The sequence below is a fragment of the Onychostoma macrolepis genome, chromosome 20 (genome assembly GCF_012432095.1).
Source record: "Onychostoma macrolepis isolate SWU-2019 chromosome 20, ASM1243209v1, whole genome shotgun sequence".
NCBI classification, from domain to species: domain Eukaryota; kingdom Metazoa; phylum Chordata; class Actinopteri; order Cypriniformes; family Cyprinidae; genus Onychostoma; species Onychostoma macrolepis.
The window spans coordinates 7,438,577-7,465,679 of record NC_081174.1 but is presented as its reverse complement, the minus strand read 5'-3'; the positions used below and the strand labels follow the sequence as shown (position 1 = coordinate 7,465,679).

Genomic DNA, 27,103 nt, shown 5'->3' with positions numbered 1-27,103 from the left:
GACCCACCTCTCCTGCATCGACAGTTATAGGTCGGTTGCAGTTTCATTTTAAACCTCTTGTAAAGGAGAGTTCTTGGATTCCTGAATAATCTTTTTTTCTTTTTCTTTTTTTTTTTAACTAAGCTCAAAACTGGGAAGTCAAACAAATGCATCCAAAATGTTTTTTTATGTATTTATTTATTTATTCTTTTCATTTTAATGTAGAAATTGTAGAACACCTACAAGTGACATTGGCAACCTCCAGCAATATTGCTGTCAGTGTGAACACATATTTGAAAAATCATTTTCACTGATCTAAAATATTCAGCATTTTTTAATTTATGGCATGCCATCTATTTCCTATGTGATTTATTTCTCTTTTCGTATTTTCTCTGTTCAGAGTTCTGCATCATCAGTGAGAAAGAGCATACAGCTTTTCTGCAACACTCTCCAGCCGGCCCCTGTACTCCAGGTTTCTATAATTACACTTGGGGACTCCGTCCATTTCATACAGCAGACCCCAGCAGCAGCAGGCAATCGCTGCAGTGCTGTCACTGTCTCCTGTAAAGAGAGAAGTATGCACAGGCTTATAGTACAACAGAACTTAACAGTGTGTGTGTGTGTGTGTGTGTGTGTGTGTGTCAGAGTATGTGAGCGGAGCGATGTGATTTTGACTGGAGCGAGGAGCGGATTTTTTAAAAGTCATGGTTTTCACTCGCTCCAAGAGCACTCCACGAATTCATGCCAACGACCCGTAATATAACTGCATATTTAGCAAGAATTCACATGTTAAACATATTTAGCTATCTTGATAGAAAAGGATCACTCTAATCAGAAAGAATGTGAAGGCTATGTTGACGGCAATGGACATGAGCGGGAAGTTATAGTTCTCAAGGAATTAGTTTGTTCCTTCTAGATACTGAATATTTTCAGCTGAAAGCATGATTTAAACAGGTACTACAACACTTATTCATACGCAATCGCTCTCTCAATAATGCAATCAAACAAATGGAATCTTACAGTGCTACTAATCTGTAAGAAATGCAATCGATCCGTAGGTAAAATAACTGTTACAATAACTGAATACATACTGTTATTTTAATCACAAACAAAATTTGCACTGTAAAAAGCAGCAATTCTACCTTTTAATGCTGACAACCATGTCATGTGGTAGGAAAAAGCGCAGGGGCGTCGCTGGGAATTCTGTGCCCTGTGCACTGACTTTGCTATGGGGCCCCCCCACGATCGCAAAATCACGTTCGGGGGTTACTCTGTTCCACTATTACCCCATGTCCGACGCCCCTGCTTCTGTAACTTAATTAAGAAGACATTTCTTGGATGCTGCTTTTAAATGTTAATAAAACATTTTTAAATCTTAAACCTGGGGTACTGCTGCTCTGCACATTTTGTATGTCTCTCTTTTTCATATTGTACCGTATGTCTCTCTGTCAGACACCCACAGTTCAGTTCATAGACCTCCCTCCTAACGAGCTGAGGATCTGAATCAGGTGCGCTAAATAAGGGGACATACAAAATGAGCAGAGCAGTGGTACTCCAGGACTGGAATTAAGAACCACTGCTCTAGAGTGAAGATAAACTGTGGATTGTGTGCGGTTCACTCAGGTGCTAATATGTCAGTGTCTATCAACAGTTGTGGGTGGGGCCTGTAAAATGTGTTTACGGATTCTGCGAATGGCTTGTTATAAGACACTGCTTATGATTTATGGGGATTAAAAAAAAGGAGCAGGTGGATTTTTATCATTATAGGGTGGTTGTGTACACACACTGCCAACACACATTAGTGAACAAGTGAATTTTACATAATAGGTGCCCTTTAAATTAAACCATGCATGTGAAAGTACAGTAATTCTGATTAAATTAAATTCTGACACAATATTTGTGATTATCAATTCACCATGATTGCGTAGATATAATTACAGAAATTAATTATAGATGTAATTGCAAGCAGGTCTTTTTAAAATATAAGCATATTGTTAATAAGTGAAATATGTGAGAAAAAAATAATAATATACTTAAACACTTAAAAAAAAAAAGGGTCCAATATTTTTATGTGAGGATTGATCCTCTTGATGTCATTATTGCAAATATTCATACTTATTTCTGCACTTACACCTACCAGTCTTAATGCATAGTTTATCCAAGCCCTAGTTTTTACACAAACTGGACTAAAATACAAAATTGATATAGTTGAAAAAGTAAGATGACCTCCATGAAATCCTGCGCGACTCATGAGTTCTTCCCAGTCTGAGCCTGCTCCTAAGAGGGCATCCAAAGCGATCATTGGAGAATCATGACCACATCCACCACCCCAACCTGATAGACTGAAGCTCTCATAGGCCTTGTCTCGTTCTGCTGGCCCATATCGGTCAGGCCAAGTAACTGCTTCAGTCCCCAAAGACAATCCTCTTAGATCCAAATACCTTGGAAGATAAGAAGAGAATGGAGAGATGAAAAAATTAATAACGCTTTACAGTAAGGTTCCATTTGTAAAGGGTTTATGAAGGTGTTCATTAATGACTAATAACTCATTTACAAATGCATTATAAATCGTTGATAAGCAGTCATAACTGCATGAATTAAAAGGTGATTTTAAAACAATAACTACCAAATAGTGAGACATTTTTAACTCGCATGTTATAAATGCTTAATAATATAAATTCTTATTTCACTCAAAATCAGATTACGGATTTATTTCATGATGCAGCAAAAATAGACTGAAGGGCAGGGACGGACCGGCCATCTGGACATTCTGGAGAATCCAGAACGGCCACCCGTTCGACGGCCTGGCTGGTTCATCATCAAAGAAAAAGTGTAAGTTTAAGTGACGTTGACGGCCGACAAAAGGGGGCGCTAATGTAAACTATTTTGCTTACAATAAACCGAAACTGACGCGAAGGAGAGCGGCCTCGTGATGGCAAGCAAAAGACATGAAGATACATTTTCTAAATAGAAAAAAAAGCGAACAGTTACATCAGGTTACCTTTGCCCGCATCTTTCACTATACACAGCATGTAGCCTATAACATTAGCACTATAGTAAAATCCCAGGTCCGAGCGTCCATTGCTATGTATTACTCCGCATTGTCTGGCATGAATATTCCATTCATTCAAGAGACAGCAGCGATTCTACAATGGGTTACATTTGAGAGCTATTGAGTTAGAATATTGAGTAAATGAAGTAGCCTACAAGGTGATTAGTCTGATTAACATGACAAACACGCACACGCACACACACACACACACACGTTTGTTTTTGTGAATTGTGGGGACTTTCCATAGACAGTTTTTATACTGACCAAACAATATTTTCTATCCCCTAACACTAAACCTACCCCTTACAGAAAACCTGTTTGCATTCTTACACTTTCAGATAAACATCATTTACTATTTTTAATAATCTTTTTACATCGTGGGGGCCCCAGACCGGTCCCCACAATGTTAAAAATTTCAGGTTTTACTATCCTTGTTGGGGACATTTGGTCCTTCTGCTCTTTTTATGTAGATTTCAAGTATTTTAGTTCATACAATAATGCATTTATTTCAATCCTCTTTTGAAAAAATAAAATAAAATAGAAACAATCACATAATGTTTAATGGTTTTACTGGTTATAATGAAAATTGTATTGGTTTTAATGGAAACTGTAATGGCGCCTGTTGGTCTCTACTGGTAATTGGTCACCTTCTATTCATGGCTTTTGTTAAAACTACTAAATACTAATGTAAAACACACTACAGGAAACCATTATTTAATGGTTTTAACTGTTAAAATTTGATGGCTTGTAATGTTTGTAATGGTATTTGTATTGAAAATCATTCGGATTTCTGTGATGGTTTCTTTTTTTTTTTGTGATCAACTTTTTATTTTTTCAAATCGACAAAACAACATCCACTCAAACAAACAACAGGGAGGGGGGAGAAACAGACACACCATCAACAATTTCAATTTCAATTTGTAGTAAAAAGGACAAAACAGAATTCACATGAGTCAATAGATTGACAACAATTGGATATTCCCAAAACATGTGGAGAAAAGTACCTGCTGATACAGTGTTACAGATATGGCAGTTATAGACCGATTGCAGTTTCATTTTAAACCTCTTGTAAGGAGTTATGTATGCTCTATGGATGACTTTGAAATGGATAAGATGATGAGGCAAGTTTTTAGAAGTTAAGATTAGATTAGACCACACCCTCTACCAGTCGACCGATAAATCAAAATCTATTCATTCACTACGTTTCCCATGTCCCACTGCACTGATTGGCAGTAACCAATCAGACACGCTTTATAAGCCTTGGACTTCCTCGTTCCGAGGAAGCATTTATCTAGCATTTATCACTGTGATAGCTGATAGCTACTTTACGGAGCCTTCTCTAGTTTTCATAGTCTAGTCATAGCCTGGTTCCTGATTCTTGCCACGTATCTTGGATTAACCCTTTGCTTGCTGTTTTGGACTGTGTTTGCTCCTCGCCTGGATTTATGCTCACCTTTACGGATTACCCCTCTTGTCAAGCCCTCTGGATTACGTTTGCTGTCGTCTGACTCAAGCCCGTGTAGGACTGCTCTTTTGTCTTGCCTGTGCCTTACCTGTTTGCTGTTGTTCGACCCTGCCTGAGTTTTTGACTATGTTTATTAATAAATAGGCCGTCTATGAATCCTTGTCCCGTCCTGTCATGGCTATGGAGGCCATCTGCGAATCCTGGGCATGTGGGGTGAGAGGGGCAGGTCTTGATATAATGCCCCGATGATCCACAATATAAGCAGAGACCCGATGCTTTGATTGGGGATTGACAACGAGCCGGTGGATACTCCGAATACCTCCATGAAGTGGTTCGTGAAAGCGTCAAAGGAGTTGATAATGATACTATGATACTGCCCATAACAAAGCTCGTCCCATCAGGAGAGAAATCAAAAATTAACTTCTGGGGCTGCATCTCTATAAACAGAGACACTTGGAGCAGAAAACCGCTACATTCGACCGCCTCACCCGAGTATGGAGATGGGATGGCCATGGGACTGGCAGTGGCAGACGGTGGGGTGGTGCGAGAGAGGCCCGGATGGTGTTGACCATCTCCTCCAGAGCGTCCGCTGGAGCGGAGCGTCGTGGATGCATCTCCGGTCTGTAAATGTTGAAGGTCTGGTCTTCTGTCATCAATCGCACAAGAGAGGCAGAGATAAGTGATACAAAACAGCAGGTTTATTGAAGATAACAGCAGGAATGATCAAAGCAAATGTCCAAAGTAGGGTAATCCGGAAATGGGAAGAGTTCGGGGTTCTTAGCTGTATGGTGACGGGTGTCGTTATCCTGGAGGTGATCCGGAGGAGGGAAGGAGCGGTGGAGCGGAGGAAACACTGGGAGTAGGGTGTTGGAGTAACACAGGTAAGGAGTCAGGAAAGTAAGCATAGCAAACTGTAGACCAGACAAAGTGACTGTGGGAGAGTGCAAGGATATAGGGATCGTGATGAGTCGTGCCAGATGCTGAAAATTAGGAATCGGGTGATTGGGATCTGGTGAGCGTTGGGGGCGGTGACTGTGGTGACTAAGGTGGCTGTGGTGACTGAGACTCCCTGACAATGTTGAGGGAACGACATATTTTTCTTGTGGCCACAAGTTTAATGCATAAACAAACCTGTGTGACCATAGCGACTTGGGATTTTCAGAAATGGATAAATTAATATTTCACTTTGAATAAAGAAATTATTATAGTAATTATTAGAAATGATTAAATTATTAAATTAACCTATTGGCCTATTTAACCTATTGGAGAATACTTATTGTACGCAAAGAAAAGAAAAATAACATTTATTCAACAATTCGTCTCCTCTCTGTCTCTCTGTGTCAGCGTAGCACCATTTTGGAGAGCATCCGATGGACGCAAAGTGCGTACGCTATTCTGTCATCAGTAATGCATGGATACGTATTGTACATTTATTTACGCTTTGATTTGAACGGAAACAGCGTATCCATGCGTTACTGATGACAGAGAATAGCATATGCACTCCAATACTGGAAGAAAATGGTATACCACTGAAGGATTGTAGAGGACAAGGATATGATAATGGGGCCAATGTGTGTGAAAAAGTGAAAGAAGTACAAGCTGAAATTTTAAAAGCTAATCCACTAGCTACATATTCCCCCTGTGCGTCCCATACACTCTATACACTCAGCTGCCTCCTGTACTACGGTCCCTACATTTTTCGACTCAGTCAACAGGCTCTACATTCTATTCAGTGCTAGTCCAGAGCGATGGGCCATCCTGAAAAAAAAAAAGGATTCTCTCTTCATCGGCTGTCTGATCCTCGCTAGAGTGCTCGCACAGCTTGCGTGTTATTGCGGCTCACTTACCCTTGATCATTGAGGCTCTACAATCTATATCAGTGTCATGCAATATGACAAATGAAGCCAAGTCAGAGATACTTGGTCTGATGAATTACTTCAAAACCTTTGATGCAATTGTTCTTCTGACTTTATGGAGGAAGGTGCTACAGTGCATTAATAACAGAAATGTGATTCTTCAGAAAGGGAATATTTCACTTAACACTGAAATAAATAACATCAAGGCATTACAAGAAGAGATGCAGGTTTTGCGCAATGAATGGGACTCCTTAATCACAGAGGCCTGTTTGGTAGCATAGGCAATAGAGATCCCTACACAGTTTCAGAAGGAAGAGAAACGAAAGCGAAAAAAGAAACGTTTGCCTAATGAAGGTAACACAGAGAACACAATTGTAGAGAATGCAGAAATTTCATTCCGAAATAATGTGTATTTTGTGTCAATGGATTCAGTTATCCATGACTTGAGTGTAAAGATCCAGAGAACAGCAGCCAGCTGTGAAACTTTTGCACCCATTCTGAAATTAACAGATATGACAGAAGACCAACTGAAGGTAAAATGTAGCAGCAATGTACAACAGATACCTTACTGGTGAGTTGGAAAATGGAAATGCTGCATCGCCGGGGCCTTCCATTTTTTCCCGATCACCTTACCGAGGTGTCGAGATTGTGGAATAAACCATATTCTTCCCGTCTCTTCAGCCCCACTGTGTCCAACTACTCAAATATTGTGGGGCTGAAAGAGCAGGGAAATGCAATGATGCTGATGGTGGAGCTGACGCTAGCCAGTTATCTCTCCCTGTCTTCAGCATCATCCCTGAAGGCCCCAAGGCTTCGCATCAGACCGATCAGAGTTACATCGGCTCTGGTGGGTAAAGCTTATGTGGTGGCAGACTGGAGCATGTTTGTACACCATGGCGGTGTTACAGGCGTACCAGGGCTGACCTGCAGAAGGACCTGGGTGACAAAGAGGAGGTTGATTTCAACGTTGTTTGCGAACTGTGTGGGGCCACGGATCTCTCTTTCTGTGCTACCAAAGAGATGGTCAAAGTCATCAGCCACTGAGAGACATCTGTGGTTGAATCTGTCGTATCTCCAAGACAAGGACAGATTATTTTTGCTGAATCCTCAGAGCATGGTGGTCAATGGGGCCATATGCAGGCCGAATACCTTGATGAAGCATCGATAGAAATCAGCAAATCCCAGGAATCTCCGAAGCTCCTTTATAGACTGGGGAAAATGGCCACTCCATAACATTGTTAATTGGCATTAAAGCAGATTTGCTAAATTCTTTTCTAACTGCTGCAATAGCAAACTATCCTGATATTTTAAGAACATAAAATAAAAAATAAAATAAGCATACTTTCTTTCCTTTTGAAACTTAGAAGGGTTCGATTTGGCAGAAGAATGGCAGCAGGAGTTTCTGAGGACACTGGGCAACCATGTACTGTTACCACGTTAACTTTACCACAGCATACACAGTTTATAATAACACAACCATAACGCGTGGTTCATTACAAACGTGGGATTATGAATTATATTGAGAACGTCGTACATAGAAAACACTTTGCTCCAATTTATTTTGTATACTGATAAGCTACTAAAATGATCAAATTCCTTAATTATACTAGAGACTGAAACATCAAAGTGGTCTAAATATAGAATAATATCATCAGCGTACAATGAAATACTATGACTATGATTATGATCATGAATCTTAATCGATACTTCAGATTTCCTGATGGCTTGTGCTAAGTGTTCAAGAGGTAAGTAAAACAATAAGGGGGAAAGCGGACATCCCTGCCTAGTTCCTCGTTATAAAGGGGGGTAATATTACCTGATGCTGCAGGTGAGAGGTATAATGTCTTAATCATAGAAATGAAATGTTCACCGAAGCCAAAACATTGCAGAACTGCCCTCATATAGTTCCACTCTAGCCTGTCAAAGGCCTTTTCTGCATCAAGTGAAAAAAACTCACAAGGGCTCGGATGAGAGTCTGCAAAGTCAAGAATATGAAAGAGTCAACGCATATTGTCAAACGCATTGCGCCCCTTGATAAAACCGGTTTGGTCCTCCTTGATCAAACTATGAATTACCTTCTCCATACGAGAAGCAAAAACTTTAGCATAGATTTTTAGATCACATGGGATAAGTGATATCGGTCTGTAGCTGGAACAATCTAATGGATCTTTCCCTTTTTTAAGTAATGATATCAATTATGTTTTTTGATCTCTATGAAATACACCATAGTCAATGAATTAAGCATGTGTCCCTACCAAATCCCAAATTTCCAAATATAATTCAGGGGGGAGACCATCTAGACCTGGCGATCTGCCCTTTTGAAGGCTTTTTAGAGAGACGTGGAGCTCCTCCAAACTTAATGGGGCCTCCAAAGATTCTTTATCCACCTGTGAGATCCGAGGCAATTCCAATTTATCTAAATACTGCTTACCTTTAAATATGTCGTTAAACGCCACAGGGCTCGTGGTGACCTGATCATCCGATGATTTTATTGTGCTAATATATGCCTTAGACTCACATTCTTTCAGCCTAAGGGCCAATAGATGACTAGGTCTCTCTGTTTCGAAATAATATTTTTGCCTAGTCCTATGTAAGATAAATTCTGCCTTTGAGTGTGAAAGTAAATCATATTCTTCTTTTAAAGAGGACAGCTGTGTAGCCTGTTGCTCAATAAAATGATGTTTTTATAGGTTTTGTAATGATTGGATTTTATTTTCTAATTGTGTAAACTGGTGAATTTTCACTTTGGCAAGAGTAGAAGAAAAAGATATACAGAATCCTTGTATAGTAGACTTAGTCGTTCCCCACAGTATTTGAGGATCCACATCAGAGAGCATATTAATTTCAAGAAATCCCTTTATAAATTCTTTTAGAGAGGTAATGAAGGTCTGATTATTTAATAACGATATGTTAAAATGCCATGTAGGGGATTTGGCTTTAATATCGGAAAGAGGAATATTGCATGAATGAATGAATGAGTGAATGATGCATTTATATAGCGCTTTACTGTGAATTGCTATACAATCATATTGAGGGGGGGTCTCTTCTCAACCACCACCAGCGTGCAGCATCCACTTGGATGAGCAGAATGATCAGATAATAAAATTGGTAATATAGAGATGGAGGAATTAGACGAAATTAAAGATGGGCTGAGAAATATGTAGTCTATCCTAGAGAAAGTCTTATGTCTATTAGAAAAAAAGTGAAGTCCTTCAATTTAGTATTCTGAATTCTCCAAAAATTAATTAAGTTGAGCTCAGTGATAAATTTATTCAGTAATTTAGAAGATGGATTGATTGTTGTATCACATTGTTGTAAAACATAAAAGTAACACAGAAACAGGAACAACAAACAACTATAAACAAGAAACAACAGAGCTCACATTACCGAGGACGTAGGTCTGATTGAGCAACAAAAAATGGTGATGATACGTGACCGGTCCACCTCAATGCAAGATATGTCCCCAAAAGGCCCACATAGTCAAAAATTATTGTAATTAAACCTACTCTCCGTTAGACCCCTCCAAAAAAAGGGGGTTAGTCTTACCAGTAAAGAGACAGTTGTGCTGGATAAATAGGAACAATATCCCAGGAGGAGAGAGAGAGAGAGAGAGAAAAAAAAGAAGGAAAAAAGAAAAAGAGATTTAACAAGTGTCCATGTCCACCTTGTTATTATCCTCTCCTGGGCAGCTGGAATCACCTCCATCCTGGTTATTAAGTTCTTCTCGTTGGGCCGAAGAGATAGAGATGGTGCCGCTGTTTCCTGTTGATTTGTAGAGCTGCAGCATATGTCTTCTTCTGTGACAGTGAGCTGATGAAATCCTCTTCTTTCTGAGGAGAAGCGAACATCATCTGCTCACCTTTGTGCCGTAGTTTAATTACCGCCGGATAGGTGAGAAAGGGCTGGAGACCAAGTGCTGTCATCTTCTTCAAGACTGGATTAAAGGCCTTTCTCTTGGTAGTTGTGGCTGGACTAAAGTCGGGAAAAAATAGTAGCGTGACATTGTCCTGCGTATACTTTACTGGATATGCCTGCCGAGCACCCTTCAGGATCGCCGATCTGTCATGCCATCTTAGTACACGGAAGACGAGAGTACGCGGCCGATCAGAGTTTTTCCTTCCATCATACACGCGATGGGCCCGGTCAATCTCGATGTCATGGCCTTTCAGTGAAGGGATCCACTTGGAAAGATTAGCTCTGAGGAAGCCAGCTGCATCAGAGCCCTCCGCCCCCTCTGGCAACCCCACCAGTCGCACATTATTTCTCTTGCTCCTATCTTCAATGTCCGTCATCTTCTCAGTGAGTTGCTCCAGCTGATTTCTTAAGTTTGTGACTGTCCTCCTATCCTCACGTGCAGTTGTTTGAATGGAATCGACCTGGTCACGTGTCTGCTTCGCCGTGCTAGCTAGTCCCTCAAGCTCCATTCTTAGCTCTTTAACAGAATTGTTGGTCGCTTGTATGTCCGCACACAGGTCAGTACAGAGTCTACCACATGTCTTACTGTCGAGGCCACAACCGAATCCAAAGTACTTTGTTGCTCTTTAAGTGCTAGCTTGATACCGTTAGTGATAGCACCGTCAACATCCTCTCTGGAGATGGTGGAATCTTTTAATTTTTTCTTTGTTGGCGATTTCTTAATCTCTCTTTTCTGATTGTCTTTGACTGTTGAAGTATTCATGATGGGTTAAATATAGAGTGGTTCGAAATTTACTGACAGGATTATATAATATTTGACAGAGTGAGCAGAGCAAAGGACTCTTTGGTGCAGGACAGGTGCATCGCTGTTGAAGGGTCACGTGATCTCCCATTTATGTATTGTGCTTTGAAACAATGTGTATTGTGAAAATGCTAATAATTATTAATAACTAATAATTTCTAAACTGTATCCCTATTTCTTATGTAAACAGTTTTAAAATAAATATAACAGTGTGCAATTCAGATGCTTTGAGGTGGTGGGCAGATAAAAAATTTTTACATCACCGTATAAATACTTACTGACCTAACATTACATGTATTCAGAACAAAATGGTCTAATATAATCTCCCTGATATATATCAGTTTAGCATTATGTAATAGATTAGAACCATATCTTCATGCATTGTGCCTTAAATTCAGCTTCTTACCATTTCCATTTTTCAGTAAAGTAATCCCAGTCTTTCTCAGTCTCCGTAACAGCATATCCTACAGACTTAACAAATGTTTTTGCGACAGGACAAGCCTCCTCCAATAAACCCAGACCCCAGGTTGTGATTGGTCTTCGCTGGACTGCATAAGAGGCGAACAAGGCTGAAGCCACACCTCCAAGGAAACCGGTTGGATGAGGATGGGTCATTCTTCCAGTCTCCACAGCAACCTCAACCAGTGAGGACAGCTGATCAGGACGAGGATATCTTTGAAGAACAGACAATAAGATATCCTTAACATTAATACCAAATATCTGTGAAAATACAAAAAAATAAATAAATACATATGAATGTTTCACCCTCACCTAAGGCCAATGCACATGGACCTCATGGCTGCCCCACAACCTCTGGCTCCTGGGTTATATAGCACCCTGTAACCCCCTTCATGGCCTGGGCGCAACTGGTTAACGCCTTAAGGGAAAGAAGTAAATACAGAATATAAAAAACAAGTTGAAAGTTTTCTGTCAGCATTCTCATTTATCTTAATGGCAGCTGTGCAGCTGGTGCAGGACCCCAGCATTTTGCAATCAGTCATCTTTAGCTATTCATAGATAGAAGTGCCACATCTATAATTACTCCAGATCAGCAGGAAAATTACATCATAAGAACACTTTAGGAATTATAGGGCCAATTTTACTAAACAGGGCAAATTAGCGCGAGAGCGCAATTCCGAACAGCGCCAATGGGTGTGGAAATTTCTGCTGGTGATTTAATAATCACGCAAATGAAAGAACACAGACGCAAAATCTCATTTTCATATCGACCAATGCAATATAACAAACGCAGCTCAAATTAGCGTAGTCGAGAATAAACAATAAAGAAAGAAATAAGCCACAGTACAGTTGAAAAGAACCGAAGGCCAAAAAATGAAGGGTTGCAACAGCTTTGATAGACCTAGTTCAAGCTCACACTGGTGCACAACGTTTTGCTACGGTTTCCGGGTTGAACGACATGTTGAACGACGGGGTTTGAGAATCGTTATCTCTTGTTTGGTGGGTGTGTCAAAAATGTCAGCCCAATCAGCAGCAACATGTATATAAACCACGCGGTATGAAAGAGACAGCTCACACATGGGTCCAAGTAAAGTCGTTTACAAATGTGTGCAGCTGGGTTAGGTTATTGAAGATATTATAAGACATGTTTTTCGAGTGTATTTTCCAGTATTAAAGACATATTTATACCGATTTCATCAGGCTACAAAAATTCTTTAAAAAGAACAGAAAGAATGACCTTCTCAGCTGCCATAGTTGCAACTCTTGCGTCATCAGAACAGGGTGTCCAATGCACCACCGTTTTTGTCTTAAAAAATGTTTTGCACCGTTTTGTCGGGGCTGAATGCAGGCCTGGTATTGTGTGACTCTTAGATGAGGGTTCCAAGTTGTCTTTTATTTCCTGAAGCATATTAAAAATAACATGGCTTGGCAAAGGATATGTTCGGATAATGTGTTCTTCTGGCATTCAAAATAAATTAATATGTGTGGAAAAAATCCTCTCCCTTCTACCACGCGCTCTCTGTTCTCTCCTAACAACAAATTGCATCCATTTCAAGCACAAAATAGTTTAAGACATGCTTTTTTGGGGCATTAAATAATGGCGCAAAGGCCAGTAATTTGACGAGTGCAAACGTTAGTAAATCTCGTTGCTTGATTCATTTGAATACTCTCCCATAAATTTTGTGTCTGAAAGAGAAACTCCTACAAATGCATATTCAATTAGGTCAGGCACAAAAATAACTGTGTACACGCCTTTTCAGCGCCAATTCATCACTGTGAGTCTTTGGTAAAACCTTACGGCAGTACTATCGCTTTTTTAGCACCAAAAGACACCAAAAGATGGTTTGCGCTGGCGCAAGCTGTTAGTAAAAATGGCCCAGTGTTCTGCATTAAATTACAAATTCCACTTCATCCAGTTGCATTAGTATAAGCGCATTACCCAAAAATGGATTGATTATATTGCCCTCTCACCAATGTATTAGCTTAAATTTATAAACACGTCTAGGGGAAATTCCACATTAATGATAACCTGGTGAAAGCCACATTCCAAATTTACTTTGTTTGTAAAAATAATTATTTCAAATAATATCATTTCAGGAGTGAGGGGAACAGAAACTGTGGTTACACTTTATTTTGATAGTCCACTTTAGACATTCTACTAACTATAAGTAACTTTGTAACTACATGTCAACTAATTCTCATTAATTTGCAACTTCATGTCTACCAACTCTCAGAGTAGACTGTTAGGGTAGGTTTAGGGTTAGTAGAATAAGTTGACATATACTTGCAAAGTTTATCATAGTCTGTATGTTGTGGACCCATCAAAATAAAGTGCTAGAAGTTATTAAGCAGACAGTCTACTAATACTCTAATGACTGATAGTTGACATGTAGTTGCAAAGTTACTTACTGTTAGTAGAATGTCTAAAGTGGACTATCGAAATAAAGTGTTACCGAAACTGTATGTATGTACTCATTTATTTATTCATAAATTACAAGTTGAATTATTTTATTATCTCTTACTTTTAATTGGCTAAGAAATTACAATAACCAGTAATCTGTATTCAATCATATTTTTTCCTATATTTTCCTAATGACAATTTTATGGTTTATATTGTCACGTGTGTGTGTGTGTTCCTGTTTAGTTCCGTTTTTGCCCTTATTTGGTATTTCCTGTTCTCATTTGGTTATTTATAGTTCAGTCTGATCACCTGTTTTGTATTAATCATCTCGTTTGCTCCTTTGTTTTCTGGTCTTTATAAGCCTTTAGTTTCTTTCTGTTCTTTGTCCTGTCTGAACGTCATTTTAAGTGGTTGTGTTCATTGATTTTCCCATGTGGATTCATTAAAGACATAATTTGTTTGATCTCGACCTTCGTACTCCTTTGAGCCACTGGCTCCAGCAACCCATGAAGAAGACAGGACTTAAAGATAAGATGACGGCTGAGGGCAAGCTGTGGGGTTTGTGGCAGGCTGGTCGGAGGTTGGAGCGGTATGTGGAGGATTTCCTTGAGCTTGCTAACCAGCTGAGCTGGTATGATGCTGCTCTTGGTGCGTGCATTCAGCTGGGGCTGGATAACGAGACGATCCGATGCGATCTTCCCGTATGTGATTATCCCCTGATCGAGCTGATTAACCTTATCCTTTTATTGAATAATTCAAATTTTGAGGTTGAGGAAATGTTTCAGTCTCATCGTCCAGCCCCATCTGGGGCACGCCGCGTCTCGCCAGCTCATCCCACACCAGGAACCCCCACATACCGCACCAACGGCTCGGAATGCTTACCGAGCTCACAGCCCCAAACCAAAGCTCCACGATCATCCTCAGATCAAGACCATCAGCACGCCCCCCAGAATTTCTAATTTTCCCCAAAAAATTTTTTTGGGTGGGGGCCATATGCCCGTGGCCATGGTGGTCGAGCCGGCAAAGGCCACAGAAGCTCCGCCATGGCCGCCCGAGCCTCCTGATCTGCCATAGCTCCCGGGTCTGCCTGATCCGCCCTGGAGGCCTCCTCCGTGTCCCCATCCTGCACCAGCCTCCAAGGCGATCTGTCACGTGATCACCCTCTAATCTGTCTATTTATTTTACCCACATATTGTTTTATACATGGACAAGATAACAGATAAATCACTTTAGTGGAAGCACATGTGACCAGGTGTTTAATCTTATGTGCGATGAGTGTACAGGTGCTGGTCATATAATTAGAATATCATCAAAAAGTTGATTTATTTCACTAATTCCATTCAAAAAGTGAAACTTGTATATTATATTCATTCATTACACACAGACTGATATATTTCAAATGTTTATTTCTTTTAATTTTGATGATTATAACTGACAACTAAGGAAAATCCCAAATTCAGTATCTCAGAAAATTAGAATATTTACATTTGAGTTTCAATTAATGACCATCCCTACAGTATAAATTCCGGGTATCTCTTGTTCTTTGAAACCACATTAATGGAGAAGACTGCTGACTTGGCAATGATCCAGAAGACGAACATTGACGCCCTCCACAAAGAGGGTAAGTCACAGAGGGTCATTACTGAAAGGTGTAGCTGTTTACAGAGTGCTGTAACAAAGGATATTAAATGCAAAGATGACTGGAAGGAAGAATTTGAGTAGGAAAAGGTGCACAAGCAACAGGGATGACTGCAAGCTTGAGAATACAGTCAAGCAAAGCTGATTCAAACACTTGTGAGAGCTTCACAAGGAGTGGACTAAAGCTGGAGTCAGTGCATCAAGAGTCACCATGCTCAGACGTCTTCAGGAAAAGGGCTAGCAAGCCACTTCTGAACCAGGGACAACGTCAGAAGCGTCTTACCTGGGATGTGGAGAAAAAGAACTGGACTGTTGTTCAGTGGTCCAAAGTCCTCTTTACAGATGAAAGTAAATTTTGCATTTCATTTGGAAATCAAGGTCCCAGAGTCTGGAAGAAGAGTGGAGAGGTCCAGTGTGAAGTTTCCACAGTCAGTGATGATTTGGGCTGAGTCATCATTAACAATGAACCAATCATATTAGAAGGGAATGATTTAATGTGACATGCTATTTTTGCTACATACCTTTCCTATATAAACTGTTGTATCTTTGTTGCTGGTGGGATTCTCTGTGATTGAGATGAGATCAGCCGTGATTAAAAGCATATTCAAAGCCATCGTCTGGTGACTGTTTGGTTACTGCTGTGCAGCAGGTATTAGGGAACAGAGATCTTAGTCTCAAGTGATAATATTCATAGGGGGCGAGACATCACTGCACACATCTACAGCACATTAAGGTTCCAACATGTCCAACTAACCCACGGTAGAATCCCAATCAAGAAAAAATCGTAAGAAATAAAAAATATATATATTTAAATAATAATAATAAAAAAATTATAATAATTTGGAGGACGGAACAAAACCTTGTCGGAGCTGTAAGAGGTAACGGTAACATGATGTGCTGAACGTAGGCTGCTTTTAAATGAAGATTTATTTATAAAACAAAAGTTTTTCTTTGGCCAGATTAGCCTACACATTCTTAGCATAAACAAGCTTTACTCCATTCAAACTTTAACTGTCACTGTTTCTGTCACTGCAACTTCCCAAACAGGTGAACAAATGCACAACAATGGAATATGCTGAGCCCGTCTGTCTGATGAAGATGATGCATTTTAAAAACACATTCATATTATAGAGAATGTTGTTAATAATTGCATCATTAATGGTCTATCTCATCCACCCGCAATTAATCAGAATAAATTTTTTTTTTATTACCCGATCTGGTTTAATTGGGTTTATACTGTTGCAGTATTTGTAGAGTTTTAGGCAAGAATGTAGTCATTTAAAATTTAAATATGCAGTTTGTTCAAAAATGCAGTAAAGACCGGAAACAACATTTGCAGAGATGTGAGCTCAAAGGCGTCAGCGGCTGTTTAGCACTCACAAACATGCCGTGAACAGCCCTACGTTGGCCAGTTCTTCTGGAATTTGCCGCTGACTCTTATGTCACTATAGTGGTTAAACATGAGATATAATTTGTATTGGGTATATGTAACGGGCTATCTTTGGTCTCATTAATCTATTATTTCGGAACAAATAGTTTTGGCTGTGTCACAAATCGAGCCTGAAACAATAGGTAAGTGAAATGACAGGACGATTTATTGACAGGTTTGGATGCAGATCATTAGGAGCAAATGGCAGATGAGAATCTAGGACTTAGAAACAGTTCAGTGGGTCTTAGCTGAATGCTGATGATTATATTTTGCTGCAGGATTGTCAGAGATCGGGAACCAGGAACTAAGGAGCACAACATTGGAGAATCGCAGGAGGACTGTCGGGAGTCTAAAAGATAAGTATACACAGGTAAGTGCACACTGGGTCTGGGAACAGTTCAGGGTAGTGAACGGTAGACCGGACGATGAATGTCTGAGTGAAGCATGTATTTAAAGGTGTGCTGATTGATGGCTGCAGGTGCGGGTGATCAGTATTCAGGTGATTGTGATCTGGTGAGTGTTGTGCCCGGTGACTGAGGTGACTGAAGAGGTTGTGACTGTGATGAATCCCTGACAGGCTGAGGGGAAATTTTCATAACTTTATATTTTTATATAACTTTACCAGAGTGCTGCCTTTGTACTCTTGACTAAATTGCTTGGTAACTTTTTAATGGCTGTTGTTGTTTATTAAATATTATTGTTCAAAAAAATTATATTTTATATAAATAATAATTTAATAGTCTTTGGTAATGAGAAACGGTGAGTTATTGATTATGATTTTGGTTAGATGGTTACTCATGTTATCAATAGTTACAAAATGTTGTTGCATACCTATAATAGTTGATCTTCCTGGCATCCTCCCGTCCATGTCCTTCATTCCCTCCACATATCGGAAAGCAACCTCATGCAGTAGCTCCTCACCTGCTTTTCCTGCAAGGTAATGAAAGCTCAAAATATTTGTTGCATTTTAGAAAAAATCTGTATCATAATTCAGTAACTGAAATTCGGTGTTACCCAAACCAAACCCCGACTGGATGGACTAACCTGTTGCTAAGGCTTCAGCAGTTGCCAAGTGCAGCACGGTGTCATCACTAACTGGCCAATCAGGAAGCTTCACAGAGATTTTTTTCAGCCCCCCTAGCTCTTGCAGTTCCTAGTATATTATAATAGATTAGGGTGATTTCACAGTAACTCAGCTTAAAATGGTGGTCTACAGTTTCCTGGTGACTTAATCACTAATTCCAAAGGTTTTAGTCTGTGACTGACATAAAAATTCCTTAGGACCTCCTTATGCACCAGCAGTGAGTGAAACAAAGGGAGATCACAAAGATTCATCCAAATCCATTCATAACTGTTTCAAACATTAAAATTAAAATTGCAGAGTTGAGGTGCTCTATAGTTAAAATAAGATCTTGCACGTTTTACGTTAATTGTGTGGGTCTGTCAGGGAGCTGTGGTAGTGTAGCTATGTCGGACTTCGTAACACATAGGGTACCCCTTTATTTTTCAACGTTCAGGGTCCTCCGTTGCTTTAAATGAGAAAACGTTGGCATAATATGCCAACACGAAAGGCACTGGGAATTTTATCGTCATCATTATATATATAATTTTATATAATGGGTAATATTATTGCCATTATTGCATATATATCGGGTGTGATTTTTCAATGTAAACAGTCACAACAGTTTTATTTACATTACAATATTTACACATTTATGAGCACGTAACCCAACCCCTGCCCCTAAACCTACCATTTGTCAATAAAACACAAGGTATAACACGCAGATACAACTACAGTAACAATTTATTCAAAAAGTATTAATATTCCAAGTCTTCTGAGGCAAAATGATTGATTTGTGAGAGGAATAGATGCTATCGCCATCTCGGTCCGCCGTAAATTTCATCCTGTGTGCTGCAGTCTGTGCACGAATAAAAAGAAATGCCGCCAGTAAAAGCCTTATGTCAGCCTTGGTTGTGAAATGCTATTGGCTCTTGTGTGTCTCATGACCGACTGCATCATGTTAATGTTCGGGAGTATCTTTTTGAATGAGATGTGAGCCCGTTAACGGAGCCGGATCATTTTCAGTTATTAAAACCTTATGTTTTACTCTCTTCTTGGCATAAAGATATTGTATGGCTTCAGAAGGCTCGGAATGCAACAGGACTTGTTTGTAATGCTTTTATACTGCTTGTTTATGGTCAGTTTTTGCAATAAATACCTGTGAGTGTACTTATATTTGCCTGCTATGAGTTTTATATTGTTCAGAAGTGGTTCAGAAGGTTTAGGTGCTCTAACGAAAGTATAAATTTATATAAAATAATTTATATTTTTTACAAATGCATGCAAACCATTAAATTAAGACAAACAACTGAAAACAATGGAGGATGTTGTGCATCGAAAAATTATGCTAAAGGTGCAACGTTAAAGTCAGACACTCTCCATATGAAAGAGCAAGCGATTCAAACCTTTATTTCAACCCCCACGATGAAGCTGAACTGCCCCCAACCCCCTCCAGCTGGACTGAATTCAGTCACAATACTGGTTGCTCAGTGTAAACTGGACATTCTCTATCTAAAAGAAAAAAAAATGGTATAACATAAACCAGCGAACTGCAGAATACACACATCTGTATTAATCATTTTATATATCATTTTTATTTAAAAAAAACAATCCAGGATTTGAACCTGTATCGCTGAAATCACTGACCTTCTACCACTTGACTATGGATTAACTTGATAAACCAACTTCCCTTTTCCATTGAGTGTTTGCGCAAACACTCAATGGAAAAGGGAAGTTGGTTTATCAAGTTAATCCATAGTCAAGTGGTAGAAGGTCAGTGATTTCATCTCAATAAAAAAAATAACAGTGGCATCATGCAGATAATTCTTGTGTGTTTATTATAGTGCAACGAAGCGGTGTTCAAATGCTGATCTTATACAGTGGGGGAAAAAATTACTTTATCCCCTGCTGATTTTAAATGTTTGCCCACTGACAAAGAAATGGTCAGTCTATAATTTTAATGGTAGGTTTATTTGAACAGTGAGAGACAGAATAACAATAAAAAATCCAGAAAAACACATTTCAAAAAAGTTATAAATTGATTTGCATTTTAATGGGTGAAATAAGTATTTGATCCCCTATCAGTCAGCAAGATTTCTGGCTCCCAGGTGTCTTTTATACAGGTAACGAGCTGAGATTAGGAGCACTCTCTTAAAGGGAGTGCTCCTAATCTCAGTTTGTTACCTGTATAAAAGACACCTGTCCACAGAAGCAATCAATCAGATTCCCAACTATGCTTTGGGGGGTGTTTTTCTGCTTAGGGGACAGGACAACTGCACCGCATCAAAAGGAACGTTAGTCGGGGCCATGTACCGTCAAATCTTGGGTGAGAACCTCCTTCCCTCAGCCAGGGCATTGAAAATGTGCCGTGGATGGGTATTCCAGCATTACAATGACCCAAAACACACGACCAAGGTAACAAAGGAGTGGCTAAAAAAGAAGTACATTAAGGCCCAGGAGTGGTCTAGCCAGTCTCCAGACCTTAATCCCATAGAAAATCTGTGGAGGGAGCTGAAGGTTCGAGTTGTCAAACGTCAGCCTTGAAACCTTAATGACTTGGAGAGGATCTGCAAAGAGGAGTGGGACAAAATCCCTCCTGAGATGTGTGCAAACCTGGTGGCCAACTACAAGAAACGTCTGACCTCTGTGATTGCCAACAAGGGTTTTGCCACCAAGTACTAAGTCATGTTTTGCGAAGGGGTCAAATACTTATTTCAAGCATTAAAATGCAAATCAATTTCTAACTTTTTATATATATAATTTATAAAGTTTTTTTTGGATTTTTTAGTTGTTATTCTCTCTCACTGTTCAAATAAACCTACCGTTAAAATTATAGACTGATCATTTCTTTGTCAGCGGGAAAACATACAAAATCAGCAGGGGATTTTTTCCCCCGCTGTATTAGATAGATAGATAGATAGATAGATAGATAGATAGATAGATCCAAAGAGCGATCATACATTATTAACGTCTTACTGTTGTTATTAAATTTAGATTCAGTCTTACATGTATTCTGTAGCTTATTGTGAATAACCATCAGTTTTGGACATGGCAAAGCTAAACTGCACCTGATTTTACAGCCTTGCATTTCAGCCCAAGCTTGACGGGTCTCGGTTCATGAAGACTGAGATGGCAAAAAGCTTTTGTTGATATAGTGAGTGCAAACAAAAATATGGGTAGACCATTTAAGGTTCCGAATGAATTATTAGTCCTATCTGTATGAGCAAAAAATGATGGCGTACTTCAAATGGTTTCCACTGTTATGAGGAACAAAATGCAAGTGATCACGCTGATGCCTCCATGCATTAAGCACGCTTCAGCTTCCACTCTCCGAAAAAATATACGCCTAACAGCGCAGTTTTAAATGTTTAAACTAACATTGTAATATTCTTGAAGTGTTTTATATCTATAGATTAACTCTGCTGTCTGCCGCTATCCGCTTGGTCGTCACTTTTAAAAAAAGCTTGAATTTAACAAAAAAAAAAAAGTTCCAAACCTAATTAATTAATATTGAAACAATAAGAAATATAACTTCGCAATTAAAAACAAAACAGGAAGCGAGAGAGAGAGGATTTCTGCGTTTGGAAACGAATGTTGTGAATCAGAGGTTGTTTTCTAATTAAATTACAAAATTCTTAAGTTGTATTGTGTTGTCTAATTCATTTTTTATTTTTACAATTTACGGATACGGATCTCCCGCATCATCTTCAACAAAGGAACAGCATTCCTCAGGAACGTCTTGTAGATTGCAGGATCTCCAGTGGGAAGGTCCTAACAGTATTGTTTCTAGCCCTTTTGTCTTCAGGTATAAAATTATATCCCACAGACAGAACTTTGGGCGAAGCTAGGATTCATACAAGGATTAAGACTGTTTGAAGGAAGACATGTTAACATCACTATTGAAGAACTGCTACACTACCATCTTCAATAAATTCTTCTCCCCACAAACATTTTGGTCAAGCCTACTTACATTTTTGTATTAGAGAAATCTAGTACATTGGTGAGCCACCAAAAAGACTGCTCAGCAAAAATACAGTAAAGATGATAATACAAGGGGCAACATTTTGAGTTAGAAGGGGTAGTATGCACTGACTTGTTTAGACAGATATTGTCTTGACAAGAAGTTAAAGTGGATCATAAAGTGTCAGTTGCTGTATTTACATCCAGAGATGAGAAATGGATGGGTGAGGGAAAAGGATGACGCTACAGAGGAAAGATGGAAGGGTGAAAGGGAGCGTAGGTTTCGCCTAAAAGTAACTGGTAGAGGAATTGGTTACACACAGATAGTAATATGCAAGTTAAATGTAATAAAGAAATGAGCAGAGATGTCTAGAGGTTTTACCAAATGTTGTCTGTGATACAATTGCATGTGTAAATTAAGTCAAGCTGGTTGCCTGATTTGTTATGGCTTGTGGTGGTAAGCCATTTGAGATCGAATGAAGCTAGGTGTGGAAGTGGATGTCTGCAGTGTAAGGCTTCTCCAGATGGATTTCGAAGTCACCAAAGACTACAAGTGGACTGCCATCCACAGAGAATGAGGACAGCAGCCCATACAGCTCCTCTATAAAGGTGCCCAGTTGACCAGGAAGGTGATAAATCATTACAATATGGAGTTTAAAAGGAGCTGTTACCATAATAGCATGAAACTCTAAATATTTTTTGTTGCATAGGGAAGAGTGGGTTGAGTATTTCCAATTATTAGAAATGAGAAGACCAGTACCCTTCCAACCTGACGGGGGTGAGAGAAAGGGAAGTTGTTAGAGAGAACAGCAGGGGTTGCTGAGTCTTCTGGACGAATCCAGGTGTCAGTCAAGCCCAAGATAATAAGAGTAGACTGAGAAGCAATGGCCAGAGTTTTTGTTGACAGCTGATTGACAATTCCAGAGACCCACAGAAAATGACAGAGGTGCAGCAGAAGAGGTGCAGATTGGATGCAGCATAGCAAGATTGCATTGCTGTCTGCGTGTGATGTTAGAGCATTGTTGAGAGAGAACAAGAATGTATTGATGGTATTTATTGATGTCCACCTAATAAATACCACCAGGACATAGTCTAATCTTTATCCAAATTTCAGTAAGTAGTAGTATTGTTTATTTATTTATTTACTAAAAATAAAACTGAAAATCAGTTGGAAATTGAAAACAATACAAAAAATAAATAAAAATAAATAAAAATAATTTAAAAAACAATACTATAATAACATGGCTCTGAAGTCCAGTATTTTGAGGCTTGGGTACCACGATACTATTTTAGTATGCTATAACAGTGCAACACTACATGATACTTGGAAGACAGACAGACTAACTGACACGTGTAAATGATTTCCAATAGTACTAAGTGATAGCATTCCAAAGATTCTGCACATATAGCTGTTAAGCTAAAATATTCCTTCAAGAAATGTGCCAACATTTTTTAATAATAACCTATATAATACAGATATATGTCTAACAATAAACTGAATATTTTAAACATTAACAATAAACTTATAATATTAAAGAAATATTAAAATATTAATGCAAAGATTTTTTAACAGTAAGAATTGTTGAATTTTTGTATGTCTGACCTGGTGGATGGCAGGGCCAGAGTCGTTAAATTCCCACAGCTGATTCCTGTAACCCAGAGCATCTCCTACACCGCTGAGCAGCATGCCTGCTTTGTAATGACCCACAGTACTGCAAGAAGATTCATTCATTTTAACAATAAAATAGATATGTTCTAAATATTACATACCACTTACGATACAATGCTAGACTGGACAATATGTTTACTTAACTTTACCAATGATACTGGTAACATTATAGGGGGGTACGGTGGCATTAGAGCTAGACTAAGGCCCAATCACATTTATACCCCTTAGCCCTTCCCCTTTCCCCTTTCACACGTTCATGTGAAGGGGTAGGGGTGTCTCAATTCTCTTTGAGAAGGGGTAGGGGTAGGGGTAGGGGGAAGGGCCAGATAGCCCTTCAAACGAAGATTTTTCAGGACCACACTTCAAACGAAGGGGTATGAATCATCTCAGCGTAAACCGGCTACAGCAGCAACATGGCTGGCCGAGCGAACAAAAAGACACATAAATGTAAGCATTATTGATATTAATAACGTTTTTTTAATTATTATTATTATTAAAATTGAAATTCCCTCCCGTCACATAAAACCAGAGGTGTAAAAAGTACTCAAAAATTCTACTCAAGTGAAAGTAAAGATACTCAGTGAAAATTTTACTCAATTAAAAGTACAAGTATCTGACCAAAAACATACTTGAGTAAAAGTAAAAAAGTACAACTTTAAATTGTACTCAAGTATTAAAAAAGTAGAAGTACTTTTTTTTTTCTGACAGATATACAGAAGTTTGGTTAAATGGAGAAAACGAACTAAATGAAGCTGCAAATACCTGACCTCACCACCTTTTACGTATAGAGCTTGGGAACCTACGTCACGCCGTGTCGGATTCCGCCATGTTTTAGGTCACGCTCAGGAGCACACAGCATAAACAAATGCAAATCACCACAGAAAAAGCTGACCGTTTTACATTCATATTTTTTGAAAAAACATCTTACATACACTTAGAATAAAACGGACTAATATGTAAATCTCTTTAAATAAAAAAAAATAAAAAAATCGCTCTGTTGTTTGTCTGAGGCTGCAAATATTCATTACTAATCAGTCTCCTTCACTACAGTGGTACTGATATGTGCTAACTGCTAAAACACTTACGACAATTGACCATGGTTTTACTATAGTAAACGTGTAGCGACCTTGTTTTTGGTGTATGTATTACCATTCCTATAACCACAATCTTATTAAATACCATGGATAAACTATGGTTAGAGTAGCAAAACCATGGCTAATTTTGTAAGGGGAGAATACACTATAGCTAGATCTCAAACAGTGGATCATTGTTATATCGTGATGTTTCCCGGTAAAACTGCTCAGTGTTAAGAATTAAGCCATTATAGAGGTAACAGAATTTAAAGCTGCTTTGAAACGATGTGTATTGTGGATGCTATGCAAATAAATACATTGACTTAACCGAACCAAGTTGAAGATTCCTTTCTACTAGCGATGCCGAACAACGATGCGAGCGATCAAATGAAGGAAACTTAATCCATACAAAAAGTGGCCAGGTATTAACGAGCTGCCGCAACATTACCATATATGATTTCCTTCTATTTGTGGTGTGAGGGCTTACAGTTTAATGCAAATCACTGTATCTATATAATATATTAAATCTACAGAGATGAATTATAAAGCCACATTTTATTTTAGATATTTACCATACGAGTTTCGGTTTAATTTTCATCTGAGTTCCGTAGTGAATGTAGACATATTTAATGTTTATGATTCAACTTAGATCGCGTTGGAATGATCAATTGCCATAGCCCTTATCATCAATGTCTGCAGGTAAAACCTCTTTTTACGGCATTATAACGTGGAGAAAGCACGTTTTTCACACCGGCCGTGCAAAGGGATATGACAATTGATGATACAGTAAGCCTTAACCACTGCAACGCGATCTTAAGTAGAATAATATAAACATTAAATAATATAAAAAGTCTACATTCACTACCACTCAGTCTCCGCTGTAGCTCCCGTGACCTAAATTCCCAGAATGCATTGCCGCTGTGACGACACATTCCCAGACTCTATTCTACATGTCTTTGGTCATTAAGAGCTGTTGTAGAGTGACAATGAATTGTCAGTTGTTGGGATGACCTGTAGAGGGCAGGCTTAAAAAGCAGCAGAGAAGAACTTGGTGTGTGTAAATTGACTCCACCTGTGATGTGATTGAGTGTACTAATGGATGATGTATGTCGTTGAGTAAATGCAACCTTGAACCGATCTGGCCTCCTCAAGTTATTACAAGGGCCCTGCTAAATTTTCATGTGCAAAGACTGAACACGTCTCCAGAGAGGAAATGAGCTGCTCGTGCGTGAGTAAATATGTAGGCTAATTTTGATACTTGACTATACCATTATGACATGTAGGCATTTTTATATTTATGTAGCCTACACATTAACATGGCTTTCTATGGAGACCAGAATATGAGAGCACCCAAACGGAAGCTAGATTCCATCATTTACTCAGGAAAAAGGTGGATATACATAACATTTCACTCCTATGGCAATGGTAGGATGCTAGTAAAACGGCATAGAAATTGCTCGGTTTTTAAAAGTCTGAAATAGATGTTGCTCTATCAGAAAGCAGAAGATGGAGAAATAGCGCTGACTACATACCAGAGGCGTGTCTAGAGGGGGGGGGGGGGCACGGGGTGGCACCGGCCTCCCTCAAAATATGCCCCCCTTTGTGCCATTGGATTAGAGTGCTGTCAATTTCACAATACTCAACACCATTGGATGCTGTCAAGTGCACAGCTCAAACAGGAGAAGCGCGATTTCGCAGGCTGCAGACCACGTCTCTGTTCATTGTAAGTATTAAATTATAATTATAGGCCTATATATAAGCTCCTTAGAGTTTGTACGTATTCGTGTTGCCGCGATGCACCTATACCGCTTAAAATAGAAATTAAATGTTACGTTTCTTCCTCTTGTTTCAAAGATTAACGGCAAAATCACTTTCCCAAATAGTCTGCAGTAACGTGGTAAACGCTAAAATGTGGGGTTTTAATGATGTTAGTGTTCTGACACTTGGCATTTTAAGATGTAGAATTATAGAAATTGTATGTGTTCAAAATGTAGAAACTAAAGTAATTTTACTGGTTGTAGATGACCAGAAGCTTCGTCTTGACCTTTTTTACAGTCTATGGTCTTGATTACTCTTTTCAAAGAGTGGTTACTGGTGTAAATATTGCACAACAAGGTATTACGTTATTGTAGTTCCTCATATCAATGTTTAATGAGAATGCAGCGCATGTGACTCACCAGTCCATGTTTGAATATCTCACCAGCTTGGCCTGTATCAGAGAATGTGGCTGGAAACCGCCGCGGATACAAACTTTTTACTCTCTACTCTTACTATATTTACCAGGTGTATCAATGACAGGGCACCTAGGCAGTGTATCTTGCTCCACTTCTCACTCAGCGTGGGTT

General features: G+C 39.1%; 2 protein-coding genes across 4 annotated transcripts in view; one reads left to right on the top strand and one right to left on the bottom strand.

Annotated features, from left to right (window-relative positions):
* Positions 1-158: 158 nt before the first annotated feature.
* Positions 159-27,103, bottom strand: LOC131527044 (ADP-ribosylhydrolase ARH1-like). 2 transcript variants are annotated; one of them, XM_058755872.1, is made up of 8 exons: positions 26,936-27,103; positions 23,620-23,728; positions 18,041-18,149; positions 17,828-17,926; positions 11,841-11,946; positions 11,476-11,742; positions 2,206-2,420; positions 159-540 (listed from the first exon to the last, which is right to left on the bottom strand). In XM_058755872.1, exons 1-8 carry the CDS (start codon positions 26,941-26,943, stop codon positions 392-394), a joined length of 1,062 nt encoding a protein of 353 aa, XP_058611855.1. In that variant the 5' UTR covers positions 26,944-27,103; the 3' UTR covers positions 159-391. The 2 variants fall into 2 exon arrangements, with proteins under 2 accessions (XP_058611855.1, XP_058611856.1); XM_058755873.1 differs by lacking the exon at positions 26,936-27,103 and adding an exon at positions 24,448-24,585.
* The window catches only part of becn1 (beclin 1, autophagy related), an 87,106-nt gene continuing 85,853 nt past the window's right edge, over positions 25,851-27,103 (top strand). The window contains exon 1 of one of the 2 annotated variants that reach the window (XM_058755870.1): positions 25,851-25,986. Coding sequence is in view for 1 of the 2 variants with exons in the window: in XM_058755866.1 (XP_058611849.1) it covers positions 26,411-26,481 (71 nt within the window). In the remaining variant the exon portion in view is untranslated. Of the gene's footprint in view, positions 25,987-26,305; positions 26,482-27,103 lie in introns of those variants that run through there. The other variant, XM_058755866.1, reaches the window with a different exon arrangement.